Source organism: Saccopteryx bilineata, chromosome 3 (genome assembly GCF_036850765.1).
Source record: "Saccopteryx bilineata isolate mSacBil1 chromosome 3, mSacBil1_pri_phased_curated, whole genome shotgun sequence".
NCBI classification, from domain to species: Eukaryota; Metazoa; Chordata; class Mammalia; order Chiroptera; family Emballonuridae; genus Saccopteryx; species Saccopteryx bilineata.
In genome coordinates this window covers 313,361,580-313,379,116 of record NC_089492.1, presented here as the reverse complement: position 1 = coordinate 313,379,116, position 17,537 = coordinate 313,361,580, and the positions used below count along the sequence as shown (strand labels likewise).

Sequence of the window (17,537 nt, the reverse complement as noted above, 5' to 3'; positions counted from 1 at the left end):
CAGGGAGTAAAATCATATAAACAAGATCAGGAAGGGGTTGAGAGAACATCCTGGATGGTGGAGTGCTGATGGGTAATTGAAAGATTCTAGGAGAGGCAGAGGGAGACAGAGGGTAACAGAAAAGTGGTATGTAAAAGAAACCAAACGTTCAGGACACAGAATCAAGAGGCTCTGGGCTATCCAGTAAGACTCTCTGACCAAACTTTGTCGAGTCCCAGGCATTGATTAACCTGTTTCTTCATCTAGAATAATGATGGCACTGGTGTGTGTGAACCCAGGATATTCTAAATTATGTACTAAGAATGACAAGACCATAAAAACAACCCCTCACCCATATCCCTTCTGTACCAAAAGTATAGGGGAGTTTGGGACCTATTCAAGGTCCATATCCGCTTGGGACCAACCTCTCTCCCCATTTTACAGACTGGCCAACTGAGGCCAGAGACTGCAAAGGAGTTACCCAACGTTCCAAGGGTCATCAGAATGGAGCTGGGGCTGGGGTTTCTTTTCTTTCTTTCTTTTTTCGTTTTTCTTTTCTATTTTTTTTTTTTTGAGGATTTTACTTATTGATTTTTACAGAGAAAGGAGAGAGAGGGATGGGGAATGAGAAATATCAACTCATAGTTGCTTCACTTTAGTTCTTCACTGCTTGTCGTATGTGACTTGACCCGCAAGCCCAGGGTTTTAAACTGGAGACTTCAGTGTTCCAGGTCAATGCTTTATCCACTGTGCCACCACAGGTCAGGCAGAGGCTGGGATTTCTTGAATCCCAGGCCAGAGTCTTCTTCTGATCCTTAGGGTTTTTAGCCTGGGGCCAAAGGACCTACTGGGGGGATTAAGTTCCCCCATAATAGGTTTAGGAGACTTCCAAACTTGTACATGACTTTTCTCTATATAATTCACTGCTGTTTTCTCAGCAACTAGAACACTGCCTGGTACATAGTAGGTGCTCAATAAATATTTATTGAATAAATGGGAATGAGCATTTGGTGGAGGGGTAATGTGCAGGTTTTGTCTGATTCTCAGAAGGGACTGTGTTCAAAATATCTGGCCCCTTACATCTCTATTCCAATAGCTTTATGGTGGTGAGACAGGATGGGAAAATTACTAGGGCTCCCAAATCTCAGGCCCCCCTCCTTGCTCTCCCTGCAACACCAAAGTCCCAACTTCCTGCATCTCAGTAACCCCCTCCTACAAAACCATTTTCTTCATTAAGTTTTCTTTTTTTTTTTCCTCTTTCCCCTCCTCCTTCCTCTTCCTTTCTCTGAGAAAGGTTTCCATGAACCTCTTCTGGGAACTTCTAGGGCAAGGATGTGTATGTGTTAGGGAGGTGGAGAGTGATCACAGCTCACCAGGAGCCTAAAGCCTGTTACACATCCAAGGAAGGTGACCTACCAGAAGGGGTGAAGCCTGTCCAGAGTAGGTGCTTCCTCCTGCTCTCAAGAAGGAAGACCATTCCTGGTGACCGCTGAGGGCCAGGGGAGGGAGGGAGACACCAGCTAGAGCAGGCAACTTTGGCCAGTCTGGGGCGTGGGAACAGAGACAGAAATGGGGAGGGGAGAGGGAGCCCAGGGTGGCCCCAGGCTGACTCACCGTCTGTGCGACCCTGGACTAATCTCTTGGCCTCTCCAATGACCGCCCTGGAATAGGGCCTGGAATCATTCCCAGAGGTCCTTCCAGCTCAGGCTCTCAGTCACTCTTTTCCCAGGATGGGCAAGACGCACATGCTATACAATCTCACAGGCCCTTGTGCTTATTCCACCATTGTATTCAGAATAGACCCCAAAGCCCACCGTGGTTCCTTGCTCACTTCACCAACCCCCCTGGGGCCAACTGCCAACATCTCCCATCTGGGCTACTGCAGTCACCACCTCCCTGGGCTCCTGGCTTCTGTCCTAACTTCCCCTATTCTGTTCCCCACTCAGCAGCCTGCAGGATCCTGTTAACATTATAGTCAAATCACAGCCCTCCCCTTGATTTCAGAATAAAAGGCAAAGTCCTCACCAGGACTTTAAAATCCCTGAAAGATAGGCTTCTGTCCCCTCACAAGTCTCAACTTCCATTCCTGTCACCCTCTGTTTGCTCTAGTTACACCACTGTATTTACTGTGCTTCAAACTTCAGGCTTTGTACTTGCTATTCCCTTTGCCTGCAATGCCCTTCCCCCTGACAGCCACAGGGCTGACCCCATCACCTCCTTCAGGTCTTTGTTCAAATGCCACCTTCTCAGTAAGCCCTCCCCTGACCTCGTCTAGATCAGACTCCACATCACTCTGTCCCTTCATTCGGCTTCATTTTTACCCAATATACTTATTGATTCCAAACATTCTATTTATTTTTATTTACTTATTTATTGTGACTCCCATGATGGTGGCATCTGGGCTGTCCTGGTCATTGTTGTGTCCCCAGCCCTGGCCCACACAGGCCAGACAGTCAGTACAAGTGAATCTGTTGACCAAGTGAATAAATATCATTCTATCTATCCCAAGCCCCCCTCCCAGCTGCCCTGCTCTCATCCTCCAGCCAGTTTGCCTTGGCTGTCCTTCACTTGGGTTTGAACATTCTCCCCCTTCTTCCCCTGTCCTGATTTGGAGAAGACTGTTTATTTAAAACCTCAGAATCACTCTGTGCTGCTTACTCTCCCCTATGTGATGGGGGCTTCCCAAGAGCAAAAGCGATCGCTCCACACTCAGTGAACTTCTCCTTCCATCTTCCCCTTGAGTCACCATCTTTTACTCCTTTGTTGGAAAAAATCCTAACTTTCCTCTCTTTTTGTCTTTACTTTCTGGAAACTTAATTTCCTTGTTCCCTCCTCCAGGAAGCCCACCCTTTTCCCCAAATTTGATCAGATGTCATTTTGCATTCCTCTAGACCCAGGCCTCTCCTGAGCCCTGCCCACTCAGGGTCATCACTGTCCAGGGACAAATCTGTGTCCCACATTGGGAGCCTGTGAGGGTAGAGCCAGGTCTGTCATTCATCACTGTTCTGTCACTTCAACACTGAATTGTAGAGGGGTCATGGTGGAGGAGGACAGTTAACCGGTGACATCCCAACCTTGCTCTTTTCCTATTTTCTTATACAGTATACTTATGAATAGTAACACAGCCAATTTACATACAATTTGCATACAATGGACCAAAAGGGAGGGAGTGTGGGATGAGATTTGGGGACCGAGGGGCTCTGTGTGATTTGTGGTTCATTGTGCCAGTGGCAGCATCTTCAGCTGCACCTGATCCTCCTGCGAGGGCGGAGCTGCCACCCAGCCAGCTACCACGGCCTTGGCAGTGCTGTTCCTCTTGGAAGTGAGGGGGGTATCCAGGGTAATAGAGGCGTTGGCCATCTCCTGGGGCTTGTCACTAGCCAGGAAGTGCAGCAGGTGGTGTAGGGCCTTGGCCACATCACTGCGAGCGCCCTCGTTGACGAGGCAGTAAAGGATGGGGTCAGCCACGCAGTTGAGACTGGTGAAGGCCAGCGAGCTGTGGTACGCGGAGAAGACACTCTCCTCAAAGCCACAGTCCCAGGGGCGGCCCAGGTAGACAGCACTGCGGGAAAGCAGGAGCACATGGTAGGGCGCAAAGCAGAACAGCACGATGGCAATGAGGCTCAGGGCCAGCCGCTTGATCTTGGCCTTCTCCTGGCGCTCGGTGGACACGCTACCCCGCACAGCCCGCAGGATCCCCCGGTAGGACAGCAGCATGAGGGCCCATGGAAACAGGAAGCCCACAAAGACCCGGTAGAGATTCATCCAGGCCACCCAGCCCTCCATGGGGAACTTCTCAAAGCAGAAGGTATGGTTGTAGCGATCGCGGAAGAGCTCATCATGGAACAGGGGTGCCGAGTTGGCGCCCAGCTCTGTGGCCCAGACCACGGAGCTCACGGCCACGGCTGTCTTAACCCGGCGCAGGCGGGCGAACCGTAGTGGGTGGGCCACGGCCAGGTAGCGATCCACTGAGATGCAGCAGAGGAAGGCGATGCTGATGTAGATGTTGGTATAGAAGATGAACCCGAAAAGCTTGCAGGAGCCAGGGCCGTGGATCCAGTTGTCGTGGTGCAGGAAGTAGTCGACCCACAGCGGTAGCGTGCAGATGTACAGCAGGTCGGCAATGCTGAGGTTCATCAGGTACACGCCCAGCTCGTTGCGTTGCCGTACCTGGCGGTAGGCAGCCCACAGAGCCAGGCAGTTGGTGGGAAGCCCCACGCCAATGACGAAGATGTAGAGGGAAGGCGGGAAGAGGTGGTCCATGCGTGAGTCCACGTGACAGCCTTCCCATGTGCGATTGCCCATTCTCAGCATTGGAGCTTCCACGTGCTTCCCCTTGCCCACGGGGGCTGTGCGGCCACAGGGAGCGGGAAGCCATCGGGCCCCCTGAGCCCCCTCCTTGGAGGCTCAGGGGATCATGGTGAGAGGCAGTCCACGGGGAGAAGATGAGGGCGACTATGAATTGTGGGTCAGGCTGGACAGGAAAGGGTGGGACTTGAGGACGAAAAGTTGGAGGAAGGACAGAATTACCACAGGAGGGAGGTTTGGGGGTGGGGGTGGAATGAACGAAGAGCTTTGTCAAGGAGATGTTTCTAGGCCCAATCAGAGTGTAAATAAGGGAGTAATCGGGTAACACAAAACTTGGCTGAGGCGAGGGTTTACAGAGGAGATGAAGGCATCGACAGGCAGTGGTGAGCGGGAGGTGCCCCTACAGGATGAAGGGAGTAAGTGTGTCTGCTGAAGTAACGGTGGGTGGAATGTACTAGAAGACACAGGAAATATACAAGATAGTGTTGAGACAGGAAAGACTACAATGAGGAAGTGTTGAAAAGACCAGGCAATGTGGGTAGGGGTGCTGTCATTTCCTAGAACCCCAGTAAGAAATGAGGAAATAAGTAAGGTAACCACTGAAATGAAGATGATAGAAAAGGAGGTGTCCTGGGGTAGGGGGAGCGCACAGGGAGGAAGGGCTCAGCCTGGGAAACGTGGGAAGGTATTATAAGAAACAGGAAGGAGGTGAGTAAGGGCTAGATCAGAGGGTTGTAGATGGAGGGGGCAATTTGAAGGGAGCAGGGAGGGCGCTGGCCGGTCCTGCTGGGGGCTGAGCAGCTGAGATGAGGTGGCCGCACCTCACAGTTCAGAGTTGGCTTTGCAATGCCTGTGGGGAGAGAGGACTGCAGTGAGGGGGATCGTGGCCTGCCCCCTTCTCCCACACCCATTGCTGTAACTCCTAGAGGACACCCAGACAATTCCTAGTTGAGCCGCATTCTAGACAGCCAATCTCTGGAAACACAGATTTGAGGTGCCGGATATATTTTTTCCCTAACAGATGTTAAAATAATAACCCAACTTAAATTTTAGAACTTTCTTCCAGAAACCACGTAACACTGGCACAAGAGTCATAGCACACTTTGGGAAACGTTGGACTAGGTTAATGGTATCATTTCACAGACAGGGAAGAGGCTCCCAGAGAGGCTGGGTCACTCCACTCAAGGACGCACAAGGCAGTGACGGCACCAGAACTGGAACCAGGACCAGCCCCCCTCACCTAACCCAGGGTATCCTATTCTTGAGTCCTACTACATAGTAAACTTTGTTCTAAGCACTTTTATGGGTATTGACTTATTAAAATGTCAAGAACCCCATGAGGAAAGTACTGTTTATTCCTTCTATTTGACAAACTGAGGCACAGAGCCGTCCAGAGACCTGTCCAAGGTCCTGATGACGGGAGAGGGGAAATCTCAGCTCTAGCCCCCTTTATACCAGCCTGTGTTTCAGTTTCCACTCAAAAGTAACGGAATAGAAAGAGATCTGCGATCAGGTAGAGAGGCACAGTGGATAGAGCATTGGCCTGGGACCCTCTGGACCCAGGTTCGAAACCTGAAAGTCACTGGCTTGAGCAAGGGATTACTGGCTTGACTGGAGCCCCAGGTCAAGGCACATATGAGAAGCAATCAATGATCAACTAAGGCGCCGCACCTATGAGTTGATGTTTCGCATCTCTCTCCCTTCCTATTTCCCTGCCCCTGTCTGTCCCACCCCCACTGTCTCTCCTTAAAAAAAAAAAGAAAGAAAGCGCCTAACCAGGTGATGGCACAGTGGATACAGCATCAGACTGGGATGTGGAAGGACCAGGGTTTGATACCCCAAGGCCGCCAGCTTGAGCGCGGACTCATCTGGTTTGAGCAAAGCTCACCAGCTTGGACCCAAGGTCGCTGGCTTGAGCAAGGGGTTACTCGGTCTGCTGAAGGCCCGTGGTCAAGGCACATATGAGAAAGCAATCAATGAACAACTAAGATGTCACAACGAAAAACTGATGATTGATGCTTCTCATCTTTCTGTCCTGTCTATCTGTCCCTATCTATCCCTCTCTCTGACTCTCTCTGTGTCCCTGTAAAAAAAGAAAGAAAAAGAAAGAAAGAGGTTCTGGTCTGACAGCAGGGACTGGGCACCATAGCTTCAGAGGGCTGGCAGGAAGGATGACAGCAGGGCTGCTGGATCTGATCAAGGTCAGAGAGCAAGGGGAGCCCTGGGGCCAAGCACCTGCAGTCTCCTCCCTCAGGGACCACGCCCTTCATTGCTTCCTTGTGATTTTCCTGTCACCTCCTTGGTCCTGGGAAGACCTGCAAGCACAGGGCACAGGACAGTCATGGACCGAGCCCCTCACCATGGTCATCCTGGGCGAGAAGAGAGTGCAGCCTGAATCAGAAACATCTTCAGAAGCCACTACACCTCCAGTGGTTTGCACAGGTTTAATTTTATTGGCTTGAAAAGAATAAGATCTTAACTGAAAACCCCATCTACAACAATGAAAAAAAAACCTGTGCTCTAGATGAAATAAGGTAGCAGGGCAGGGGAGCATCTCTGAAGAATTCCCAGGACACACGTTGAAAACCACTGGTTGAGTCAGTTGGACAGATGAAGAAACTGAGGCCAAGAGAGAGGAAAGGATGAGCCCAAAGTCACAGAGCAGGTCCTTAGAAATCTCCCAAACACCTGAGTATCCTTCTATGGAAAACTCTAGTTCTCCCCACTTTCACAATGAATCTTTTTTTCTATTAACTGAGAGGCTGGAAGGCAGAGAAATAGACTCCCACATGTGCCCCAATCGGGATCCCCCCAGCAAGCCCTATACCAGGCAATGCTCTGCCCATCTGGGGCTAGGGCTCTGTTGCTTGGCAACCGAACTATTTTCGCCCGAGGCAAGGCCATAGAGCCATCCTCAGAGTCTGGGCCAATTTGCTCGAATGTTTCCAGCCATGGTTGCAGGAGGGGAAGAGAGAGAGAGAGAGAGAGAGAGAGAAAGAGAGAACACAAAGGGGGGGGAGGGGTAGAGAGGCAGATGGACACTTCTCCTGTGTGCCCTCACCAGGAATCAAACCTTGGGCTTCCACACACCGCCAGGCCGACGCTCCACCACTGAGCCAACCAGCCAGGGTCCACAATGTATCTTGAATCTGTGCATGTCTTCTGCCAAAGCCTACTCTGCGTCGCCATGATGACTCATTGCTGGGACCCTTACAGGAGCCTCCTCACTGCTTTCTTGGATGTCATTCTGTCCTGCACCTCACTTCTCATACTGCATCCAGAAAGGTCTTTCCAACATGGAAATCAGCTCTGGTTAATTCTCTGCTTGAAACCCTCTGGTGGTTTCCCAAAGGACTTGGGGTAAAATACCAACTCCTTGCCCCAGGTGACAAGATGCTGCCTGACTTTCTTGCCCACTGCCCCTTCCCTACATGAGTGGGCTCAAGGCCAGTGACCTTAATTACAGCCTCAAAACTTGTGCCACCTGACCAGGCAGTGGTGTAGTGAATAAAGTGTCAGACTGGGACTCAGAGGACCCAAGTTCGAAACCCCAAGTTCGCCTGCTTGAGCACGGGCTCATCTGGCTTGAACGCAGGCTCACCACCTTAAGTGGAGGGTTGCTGGCTTGAGCGTGGGATCATAGACATGACCCCATGGTCGCTGGCTTGAGCCCAAAATCACTAGCTTGAAGTCCATTGTCGTTGGCTTGAGTAAGGGGTCACTCACTCTGCTGTAGTCCCACACCCCCGGTCAAGGCACATATGAGAAAACAATCAATGAACAACTAGGGTGCTGCAACGAAGAATTGGTGCTTCTCATTTCTCTCCCTTCCTGTCTGTCTGCCCCTATCTGTCCCTCTCTCTGTCCTTGTCACAAAACAAAACAAACAAACAAAAACAAAACTTGTGCCCCTCCCATGCCCTCCACCTGGACCGTTCTTCCTTCAGATCTTGTTCACCTCCTTCACTTCCTCAGGGTAGCCCTTCCTACCCAGTCTCCACGTCACCTTGTGTCTTGTTTTTGTCTGTATAGAGTGGAAGTTGAGGAAGGCAGGGACCTTGTGTTGATTGTTGTATCCCCAGCACACAGTAGGTGCTCAGTAAACGACTGTAAACTGAAGGAACACACATTGGCCAGTCCATCCCCCAACACAGGCTCCCTCTCTGTTTGAGGTGGCACCGTGTACTCTGCGGGGTCCCAGAGGTGGAGGTAGTTAAAAGGTGGGATCTATTCACTACAGAACTGACTTTGAAAGGTCAGGACTGAGTCCTGCTTAGCAAGTCCTACCCCCGAGGGGTCCTCAGCCACAGAGCGCCTGCCCCACCTCAAACTCAGACAGAGGCTCCTGGATCCTGTGAAGTAATAGTGCAATCCAGTGCCTGCCTCCAAATAGGAACCCCCACACCCAGACTTAGTCACTCAAAACCCCTCTAAAGAGCATCTCTCCTCTCTTTCTCTGCTCTCTGTCTCTAGTTCCTTTTTAAAAAAAATTTTATTTTTTTTTTACAGAGACAGAGAGTGAGTCAGAGAGAGGGATAGACAGGGACAGACAGGAACGAAGATGAGAAGCATCAATCATTAGTTGTTTTTTTTTCATTGCGCGTTGCAACACCTTAGTTGTTCATTGATTGCTTTTTCATGTGTGCCTTGACCGTGGGCCTTCAGCAGACCGAGTAACCCCTTGCTCGAGCCAGCGACCTTGGGTTCAAGCTGGCGACCGTGGGGTCTCGAACCTGGGTCCTCTGCATCCCAGTCCTACGCTCTATCCACTGCGCCACCGCCTGGTCAGGCCCTTTTTAAAAATTTTTATTTGATTGACTTGAGATAGAGAAAGAGAGAGAAACAGCAATTTGTTGTTCCATTTATTTATGCACTCATTGGTTGATTCTTGTATGTGCCCTGACCAGGGATTGAACCGGCAACCTTGGTGCAACTGTGGCATATCGGAACAGTGCTCTAGCCAACTGAGCTACCTGGTCAGGGCTCTCTTTTCCTTTTGTAACATTGAGAGAGATACTTCTTTTTCAGGAATTTCATTTTCTCCTTCTTATAAAGCAGAGGGGCACAACTTTTATACTGGTCACCTCACAGACACAAAAATCCTTGTTAATATCATTGATATATTATTAAACAGTAATTTTTATTCCACAGACACTGGACAGCTGAGACTAGACAACAGTTTGTAGTGGGAGGAGGCCCCCAGAGCTGGGATTTCCCTTTGCCCACTCTCTGGAGACCACCCAGGTTCAGCTGAGGCTGAATCAGACACACAGGCAGGAGACTCATTTCTGGCAGCCGGAGGAAATACACTTCCCTTTGCTAATTTCCTCAAGAGGGAACCAGCTGGATGCTCACCCTTTCCTCCTCCCACCCCTCCTCATCAGCCCACCTGTTTCTAGAAGTGCTGGGCATGGGGGAGGAGCACTCAGACAACCCTCTCGCTTTTCCCTCCCTTGAGACCTGCCACCATGGAGCCCTCAAAAGACAGCACAGAACATCAGACTCTTAGAACTCCACAATGCAGCAGGCCTGTGTGTGACAACTGGGGGCGCAAGGCTATTTCTGACCCTTTCCTGATACATATGGGTAAACTGAGGCCCAGAGGGGCTAGACAGTTCTCTTAAGTCATGTGATGTGCCAGGACTGGGAAGATTTGTTCCTTTTTTTCCTTCCATTGATTTGAGGGAGAGAAAGCAAGGAAGGGGGAAAGAGGGAGAGAAATGGAGAGAGAGGGAGAGAGGAGAAGGGAGAGAAGCATCAATTTGTTTCACTTAGTTGTTCCATTTTCAGTTGTGCACTCATTAGTTGCTTCTTGTCTGTACCCTGACCTGGGATCAAACCCACCACTTCAGTGCACCGGACGATGCTCTATCCACTGAGCAACCCAGCCAGGGCCTGGGCAGGTTTGTTCTTAACTGAAAGCTTCCCTTCCCTGAATGCTTTTTCTCCACACTCCTTGCACTCCTGTAATTTTCCTCAAGTCTTTCTGGGGTTCTCAGACCCTCTTGAGAATCTGCTGAAAGAGACATGAACTTTCTTCCTATAAAAAACCAAGTGACTTGTACTGTCTTGGGCATCTCTCCATCACTTGACTCCCTTGCCCACCCCACCCCCACCCCCGGTGTCAAGACCCTCTTCCGTTGGAATCAAAGTTACCTCCCTTACTCAGGCTTTCTTGGGGATTCAACTCCCAAACCTCAAAGTCCCCATGATAGGTTCCCCTCTCCCACAGGTTCCTCTATTTGGTCCCTGCTGGCCCCTCCCTAGAGGGGCAGGGAAGAGAGATAAGCCCCAGTGCGAATGATAATGACCAGGACAAAGAGCAGTCAGACCCCAGCTCCCACTTTGTGCCTCAGCTGCTCAGGCCAGATAAGTCCCTAGGTCTGCCAACCACCCCTAAATCCAGCAAGGATAAAGGGCTGGGGTGGGCTGAGGGGGTAAGAGGGAAAGTTGTGCAGCCCCCCACATGCCACCACCCTCTGCTCACTCACCAGCCTCATCCTGGAAGCCTCCAGGTCACTTTGCCCCAATTCCCTCCTCTGTGGGCTCTGGCTTCCCCCTCCCCTGGCTCCCTGCTCCCCCCGCGGCCCCAGGGGACCGGCCAGCTCCGGTCTGTTCATTAGGGGACGAAATGTGATCACGCGCCTCGCTCCCCACCTGGTGCCCTGATGGCAGGCGGAAACCAGGGGACAGTCAGGCCACACTGACCACCCTGCTGGACATCGGTTTCCCCTCTTCTACAAAGTAGGTCCTCATGTCCTCCAATGCCCACCGCACCAGGAAGGGGCACCTGGGTCCTTGGACTCTATCCCTCTGATGTTCTAAATTCCAACGTTCTCAGATTCTCAGGTTCTATTGTTAGTCCAGCTCAGGGTTTACTGTTCTATTATTGTAACATTCTAGAGCTTTACCTTTTTCCATTCTATTATTATTATGATCGCAGGCTTCCATGCCCATACCCAATATTTCAGGAGGCTCACATTCCAAGATTTGAAAGTTCTATTGTTAGAACGTTCTATGATTTTTTTAAAAACATTCTACGACTTTCAAAATCTATTATTAAACTCTCAGTGATTATTATCTTTGTCAAGCAAAAACATGAATGCGTATTTCCCTTTTTTTTATTACAGAATTGGGAACATACTCTATGTACGGTGAACCCCACTTCCTTTCCCCCTTATCTATTCTGTTTTTTAACATTCCAGCAGCCTGAGGTTCTAAGATTATGCAGAATGCTAAGATACTGAAGAATCACCAGTGGAGGGTTAGTTAGTCACCACCACCACCTAGTCCCTAAATTCTCACCATCTGGGGGTGGGGGCAGGGACTAAGGAGCCCAGGCTGCCTCCCTAGCCCTAGCCCAGAGGGCCTGGCCTCATCCCTCCCCATGGCTCACACCAGCTGAGTTATTATTTGTCTAGACACAAACCAAATTATAGGCCCTGTCCCAAGGGAGCAGTGGGCTTCATAGGGAGGGTCAGGAGACAGAACCAGGAGGGAGTTAATCCCTGTCCCTCCACTTTCTCGCCTCTCTCTCTTTCTTCTCTAAAACTCCTCACCTTCCACCCAACACTCTTGCCCCCTCTCTCTTTTAGAAATATTTTCTCTGCTTCTAAACACTCCCTTTGGGTCACAGCCATTCATACTCACCCTGGCATTCTGCCCTCCTCCCTGTGAAGACCTCCTTCTTCAAATTAATCCGAATTAGTGGAGCAAAACGAGCCAGATCTCTGGATTTGGGCTTCCGTGAAACTAAAATCCCACCACCCAGCCTGGGGGACTTCTGCTCTTGGGCCTCAGTTTCCCTTGCGGTAAGGTGGAAGCTTGGTCTAGATGGCTTTTAAAGCCCTTTCGAGCCCGCGGCTGTGAATGCTGAAAACTGCCAAGATTCCACCACAAATCTTTTTGGATTGAAGGATTCAAATATCTTGAGACCTTTGACTTGAAGGTTGGAGCACTCCCAGATCTCCCATCATCCCCACATTCTAGGTTCTTCCATTCAAAGACTTTTCACGTTCAAGGCTCCTTGATTGATTCCCAGAGTTTGGGACCCCCATATGGGTCTCTATCATCTGGTCCTAATTGCTTCCCCAGAAAACCTCCCATACTCACCCTGAATCTGAATTTGAGTCCATCCACAGAGGCAGAGCTGATGGGGGCACCTCTTGGTGGGTTCAGGAGGAATGAGGCTGGCGGCGGGTCCTGGAGGGGGCATTGGAGGGTGTGGCCCCCATCATCTCCCTCTGTGCCCCCAAGCAAAACCCCCAGCGGACATCCTGCCTGAATGCACACACACATCCTAAGACCGACACCTCACAGCAACTCCAGAGCTACCCCTCAGCCTGGTTTGGAGGTGGGGGGTGTCCAGTTCAAAGGGGGGGGGATGAGGTCGAGACAGGAAGGAGTTAATGGTGACCCAGCCAAATCCTGGAAGGGAGGAAGTATGAAAGGAAGTCCACCCCCCAGCCAGGAATTCCTGAAATTGGAGGGTGGGGTGGGTGGGACCTCAGGAGCAGCAGGGGGGACCGTGTGAAAAGGGTGCTGGGGTCACAGTGTCACTCAGAGTCCACCTGCCCCAGGTAGCAACCCTACTGATGCCCACCCCACCTCCAAGCAGTGCCTCAGCCCAAGGGAAAGCTCTAGGGTTGGGTGCGGGTTTGGAATGAGAGGATGGGGTCTAAGATACAGAGAAACAGGGAGAGAGACAGAGAGACAGGAAGGGAAAGAGCACAGAGAGGCACACAGACAGAAAGACGCAGAGATGGAGGCAGAGAGCCACAGAGGTGCAGAGCTCCTCAGGAGACAGGAGGATAGAGGCAGACAGAGTCACAAAGGGAGGGAGAGAGAGAGACAGAGATGGACGGAGACAGGCGGAGATACAGAAATAGACACAGAGACATACAGAGATGTAGAGGGAGAGACATACCTAGAGGGAGAGGGCCCGAGGATACAGAGACATCAGAGACAGGCGGAGGGAGAGATGGAGACAGACCAGAGACAAACTCAACCACGGAGACGTCAGGACAGCCAGCACCAGAGGGGGCGGGGACTAGACGGCGCGGGAGAGCGAGGCAGCCTACCTAGGGGCGCAAAGCCCCCGAGAGAAACAGCGCCCCGCGGCGGCCGGACACGCGCACAGACGGGGGAGTGATCCGCACTTACCTGCGCACCGCGCGCGGGACGGGGCGGGTTGCGGTGCTCCTGGCTGCTGCGGGGTCCAAGCTCGACGGTGGCCCGGGGACCCAGCGGCGACTCCTCCCGGTCGAGGCCCCGCCCCGCCCAGGCCCGCCCCCATTAACCCCTCCTTTGTCGATCCCCCCTTAACCCCTTTAAGCCTTCACCCTACTAAAGTCTTCCAGTAGTGGCGAAAGCTCATCTGCTACTGGAACTCCCTTCCCCCACACTTCAGTCCTTCGAAGTCCCCAGCCTGGATGCCCCCAGCTCATTAACCCCTTTGCTTACTCTTCCTCCAGCCCCACAACTCTGATTCCATCAGGAGCCCAGCTATGGAAGAAACAAGCTCCCCATTGCTTCTCCTTGAGCGGAGCCATTTCCTCCCTTTGGAGACCCCGAGCCTAAGTCATTAACTTTCTGGTCATTGCATGCATACACAGGGACACAGCAGAGGGTCCTGTTAAGTTCCCACTCCCAGGGGCAGGGCCACCCCTAGAAGGAGTTTTGGGGCTTGCAATTCCAGCTCTGCCTCTTGGCTAGACCTTAGGCTGGTGACCTCTCTGCCTCATTTCCTCTTCTGTCAATATGGTTACAGCATGGTCCCTTCGTCACTGGGATGTTATTGTGAGGTGTCAATACTATCAAGTTTGTAAAATATGCCCCCCATGCTCCCATCCTTGTTTTATTCACTTTTCTCCACAGAACTTGTAACCATCTAGTGTTCTATGTATTTCGCCTATTTTTTCTAATTATTTGCCTCCTGACCAGAAGTCTCATTTGTCATTTTTGTGGCTGGTTCAGTGACTGTCGTGTCTGTTGCCTAGACCATAGTGCACATGCTAGGTGTTCGTGCACATTGTGTTCAGGAAGCGAATACATAAATGGTGAGAGCACTCCAAACATATTTATTTTTGTTATTATCATCACAAATTGCTCATAGGAATTCATTCTTGATCAAAGCACTTAGAACAGAGCTGGTATATAGCACTAAAAAATGGCAGCTATGGCTCTGGCTGGGTAATTCAGTTGAATAGAGCATCATCCTGACATGCCAAGGTTGTGGGTTTGATCCCCAGTCAGAGCACATACAAGAATCAACCAATGAATGCATGGATAAGTGAAACAATAAATTGATGTTTCTCTCTTTCTCTCTCAAATCAATAAATAATTTATTTATTTTTTTTTACAGAGACAGAGAGAGAGTCAGAGAGGGATAGACAGGGACAGACAGACAGGAATGGAGAGATGAGAAGCATCAATCATTAGTTTTTCATTGCGCATTGCAACACCTTAATTGTTCATTGATTGCTTTTTCATACATGCCTTGACCACGGGCCTTCAGCAGACTGAATAACCCCTTGCTCGAGCCAGCGGACCTTGGGCTTAAGCTGGTGAGCTTTTACTCAAACCAGATGAGCCCTCGCTCAAGCTGGAGACCTTGGGGTCTCAAACCTGGGTCTTCCACATCCCAGTCCGACGCTCTATCCACCGCGCCACCACCCGGTCAGGCAATAAATAATTTTTTTTAATGGCAGCGTTAGGTTTGCAAATTCTCTTTATTTTTTTAATAAAAAGAATGCCCAGATCTTAAGTACAGTGAGTTGTGATGAACAGAGATACACCCATGTGACTAAGCATCCAAATCAAGATGGGAGAACGTTTCTATCATCACAGAACATTGTTCTTTGCTTCTTTCTAGGCAACACACTCTGCTTCAACCCCCAGGGGCAACTCTGTGCTTACTTTTTTCATGGGAGATTAGTGTTACCTAGTCTAGAACTTCACATAAACGAAGTGATACAGTTCTTGTTGTTTAAGGTAGCTATTATATTACTTCTTGGTCTTTTGACTAAGATCAAGCATAAGGTAGCTATTATGATCATTTGCTATGTGACTTTGGACAAGTGACCACACCTCTCTGAACCATATTACTGCCTTCCTCTCAGGGCTGTTGAGGATAACAGAAAGTGAGAGTTAATCAAGGACCCCAGTGACCCGAAATGCACCCAAGAATACAGGCTTTTTCCTTTTCCTTCTACCCTCCCTCAAGGGAACAGTCAGGGACAGATTCAAGGAAGGTGTGATGAAGGTTTAGCCCCTCTCCACTGTCAACTTCAGGAGCCCTCCTGCCGGCCCCTTGGCCATCCCAAGCTCTTCTTCCTAAAGAGAAATTCTGGACAAAGGTTCCCCATCTCTCCTGGACTCACCCTAAATTCATGCTGTGATTCAGTCAGGGCTCTGGCAGGAAACAGGTGGCCACTCAAAGAGTGTAAGTGGCAGCACTTATAATTTTGGCAGAAAGCTAGAGTTTGGAGGGGAGCCCCTAGGAGCTGTAGCTCTAGGTACCAGAACACCGCCACTGCCAGAAAACTGCAGGGATGCAGGGAGGGGCCGGAAAATAAACACTCCCACCTCTCTCCTCCTACCCTCGGGTTGCCTGTCAGTGCCTCTGATTGGCAGAACCCAAGCAGAAGGCGGAGGGCAAACGACCTCTGTGGGTGGAGCCTGCACAGGGTAGTCTCCCAGGGCTCTGGGCTGGAGGAGAAAAACCAAGTGACCCCGGACAGGGGAGGAGAGAGAGGGGGGCCATGGAGAATTACCAGCACTATTGCCGTAGAACTTTCTAGGCACAATTATTTTCCATGCAGGTTTGAGGCTGGGCACAAGGGGGCGACAGAGCGCTAAGACCAAATGATGACAGGGATGCTTCAATAGCACTGGTCACTTCCCCAGAACTCGTACTGCTAGCAGGAACGTTTGCCGGTTTCTCCTGCAGTATTTCCCTCCCTTAGGAAGAGATGGGTTTGGTAAGTGGTCACTGTAAACCTGCAAGGCTCTGGGCTTCTCATCCCAAGTGATCCACTGTAGGGGTGAGAAAAGGAAACACAAGTGTGTGATATTCTACAAAATTCTTATGTACTGTTCTGTCCAGGAAAATCCCGATTGCTATGTTATTATATTCCATTACAGCATTGGCTCTGAAAGTGTTTCCTCTGATGTGGGGAGTTGGGGGATGCTGCGTTGTCACTGTAATAAAGCCTTCAGGAGAGTCTAATGCTCTTCAAGTTTGAGAACTACTCAGCTAGAGAATTCAAAATAAAATCTGTGCCTCAGACACTTAAAAAATGTAATTAGATAGCATCATTATAAATTATCTTCCCTATAAAAGATGAAGACTTCAGAATAACTCAACCCTAACACTATGTGTGTGTGTGTGTGTGTGTGTGTGTGTATCCCTATAGTGTGATAAGTCAGGGCAGTGGTTGCTATCGGGGGTCAATGACTGGGTAAAGGGCCCAAGGGGGCTTGTGGGGTGGGGGTGAGGGGCTAGGGATGTCTCTTCATCTGGGAGCTGGCTGCATGATGGGTTGTTTGTGAATTCAACAGACTATACATTTATGATGAGTGCATTTCTCTGCTGTGTGTCAAACACCAACGAAGAGTTAAACATTTGCTCAGGGCTACAGATACTGAGCTGAGAAAGTCCTCATGACCACATTTGAAGTGGTCCAGCAGGGTCCCTTCTAGACTCCCCAGTACCAGGGACAGGAAACTTTTTATTATGTATGATGAGTGGAGTTGGGTTTCTCTCTTGCAACCCGGAATCTTCATACCTTAACTCACAGGCATCTTTTGAGTCATAGGCCCATTTCTCTGAAAACATTTCTCATCCTATTTCAACCTTGAGGGAGGAGAAACCCCACCTCCCTGGTCACAATCATTGGGCCAGGACTGGTCCTTGACCCAAATGGAGCCCATCATAGTAGCCCAACCAGCACTCAAGTTGATTGATCTGAATATGAGCCAATCACAACCTTTACCTGGGATTTTTATCCCGGGGGCCCAAGGTTGGTTGATATGAGCTTTGCAGCTGCTGGGTACAATGTTTCTGTGGTGAGAATGTTGGTCTCAGAGAAAAATGTTTACTCATAGTAAGAGAAGGTATGATGGGAGTACCTGATGGCCCTCAACTCCTTTGTTCAATGGCCCTGAAGCTCAGAGGAACTTACTTGTTTGATTTGAGAGCCAACTGAGTTCCCTTTTGGCCTAAGTTAGAGCAAACTTGGTTTCACTAG

The 17,537-nt window shown here is 50.2% G+C and overlaps 1 protein-coding gene across 3 annotated transcripts; it reads right to left on the bottom strand.

Moving 5' to 3' along the window:
• Positions 1-1,916: 1,916 nt before the first annotated feature.
• Positions 1,917-13,549, bottom strand: GPR4 (G protein-coupled receptor 4). 3 transcript variants are annotated; one of them, XM_066271780.1, is made up of 3 exons: positions 13,450-13,549; positions 12,400-12,489; positions 1,917-5,137 (listed from the first exon to the last, which is right to left on the bottom strand). In XM_066271780.1, exon 3 carries the CDS (start codon positions 4,291-4,293, stop codon positions 3,196-3,198), a length of 1,098 nt encoding a protein of 365 aa, XP_066127877.1. In that variant the 5' UTR covers positions 4,294-5,137; positions 12,400-12,489; positions 13,450-13,549; the 3' UTR covers positions 1,917-3,195. The 3 variants fall into 3 exon arrangements, with proteins under 3 accessions (XP_066127877.1, XP_066127878.1, XP_066127879.1); XM_066271781.1 differs by lacking the exon at positions 12,400-12,489 and having other exon boundaries at positions 13,450-13,506; XM_066271782.1 differs by lacking the exons at positions 12,400-12,489; positions 13,450-13,549 and adding an exon at positions 6,523-6,563.
• Between the last annotated feature and the right edge of the window lie 3,988 nt (positions 13,550-17,537).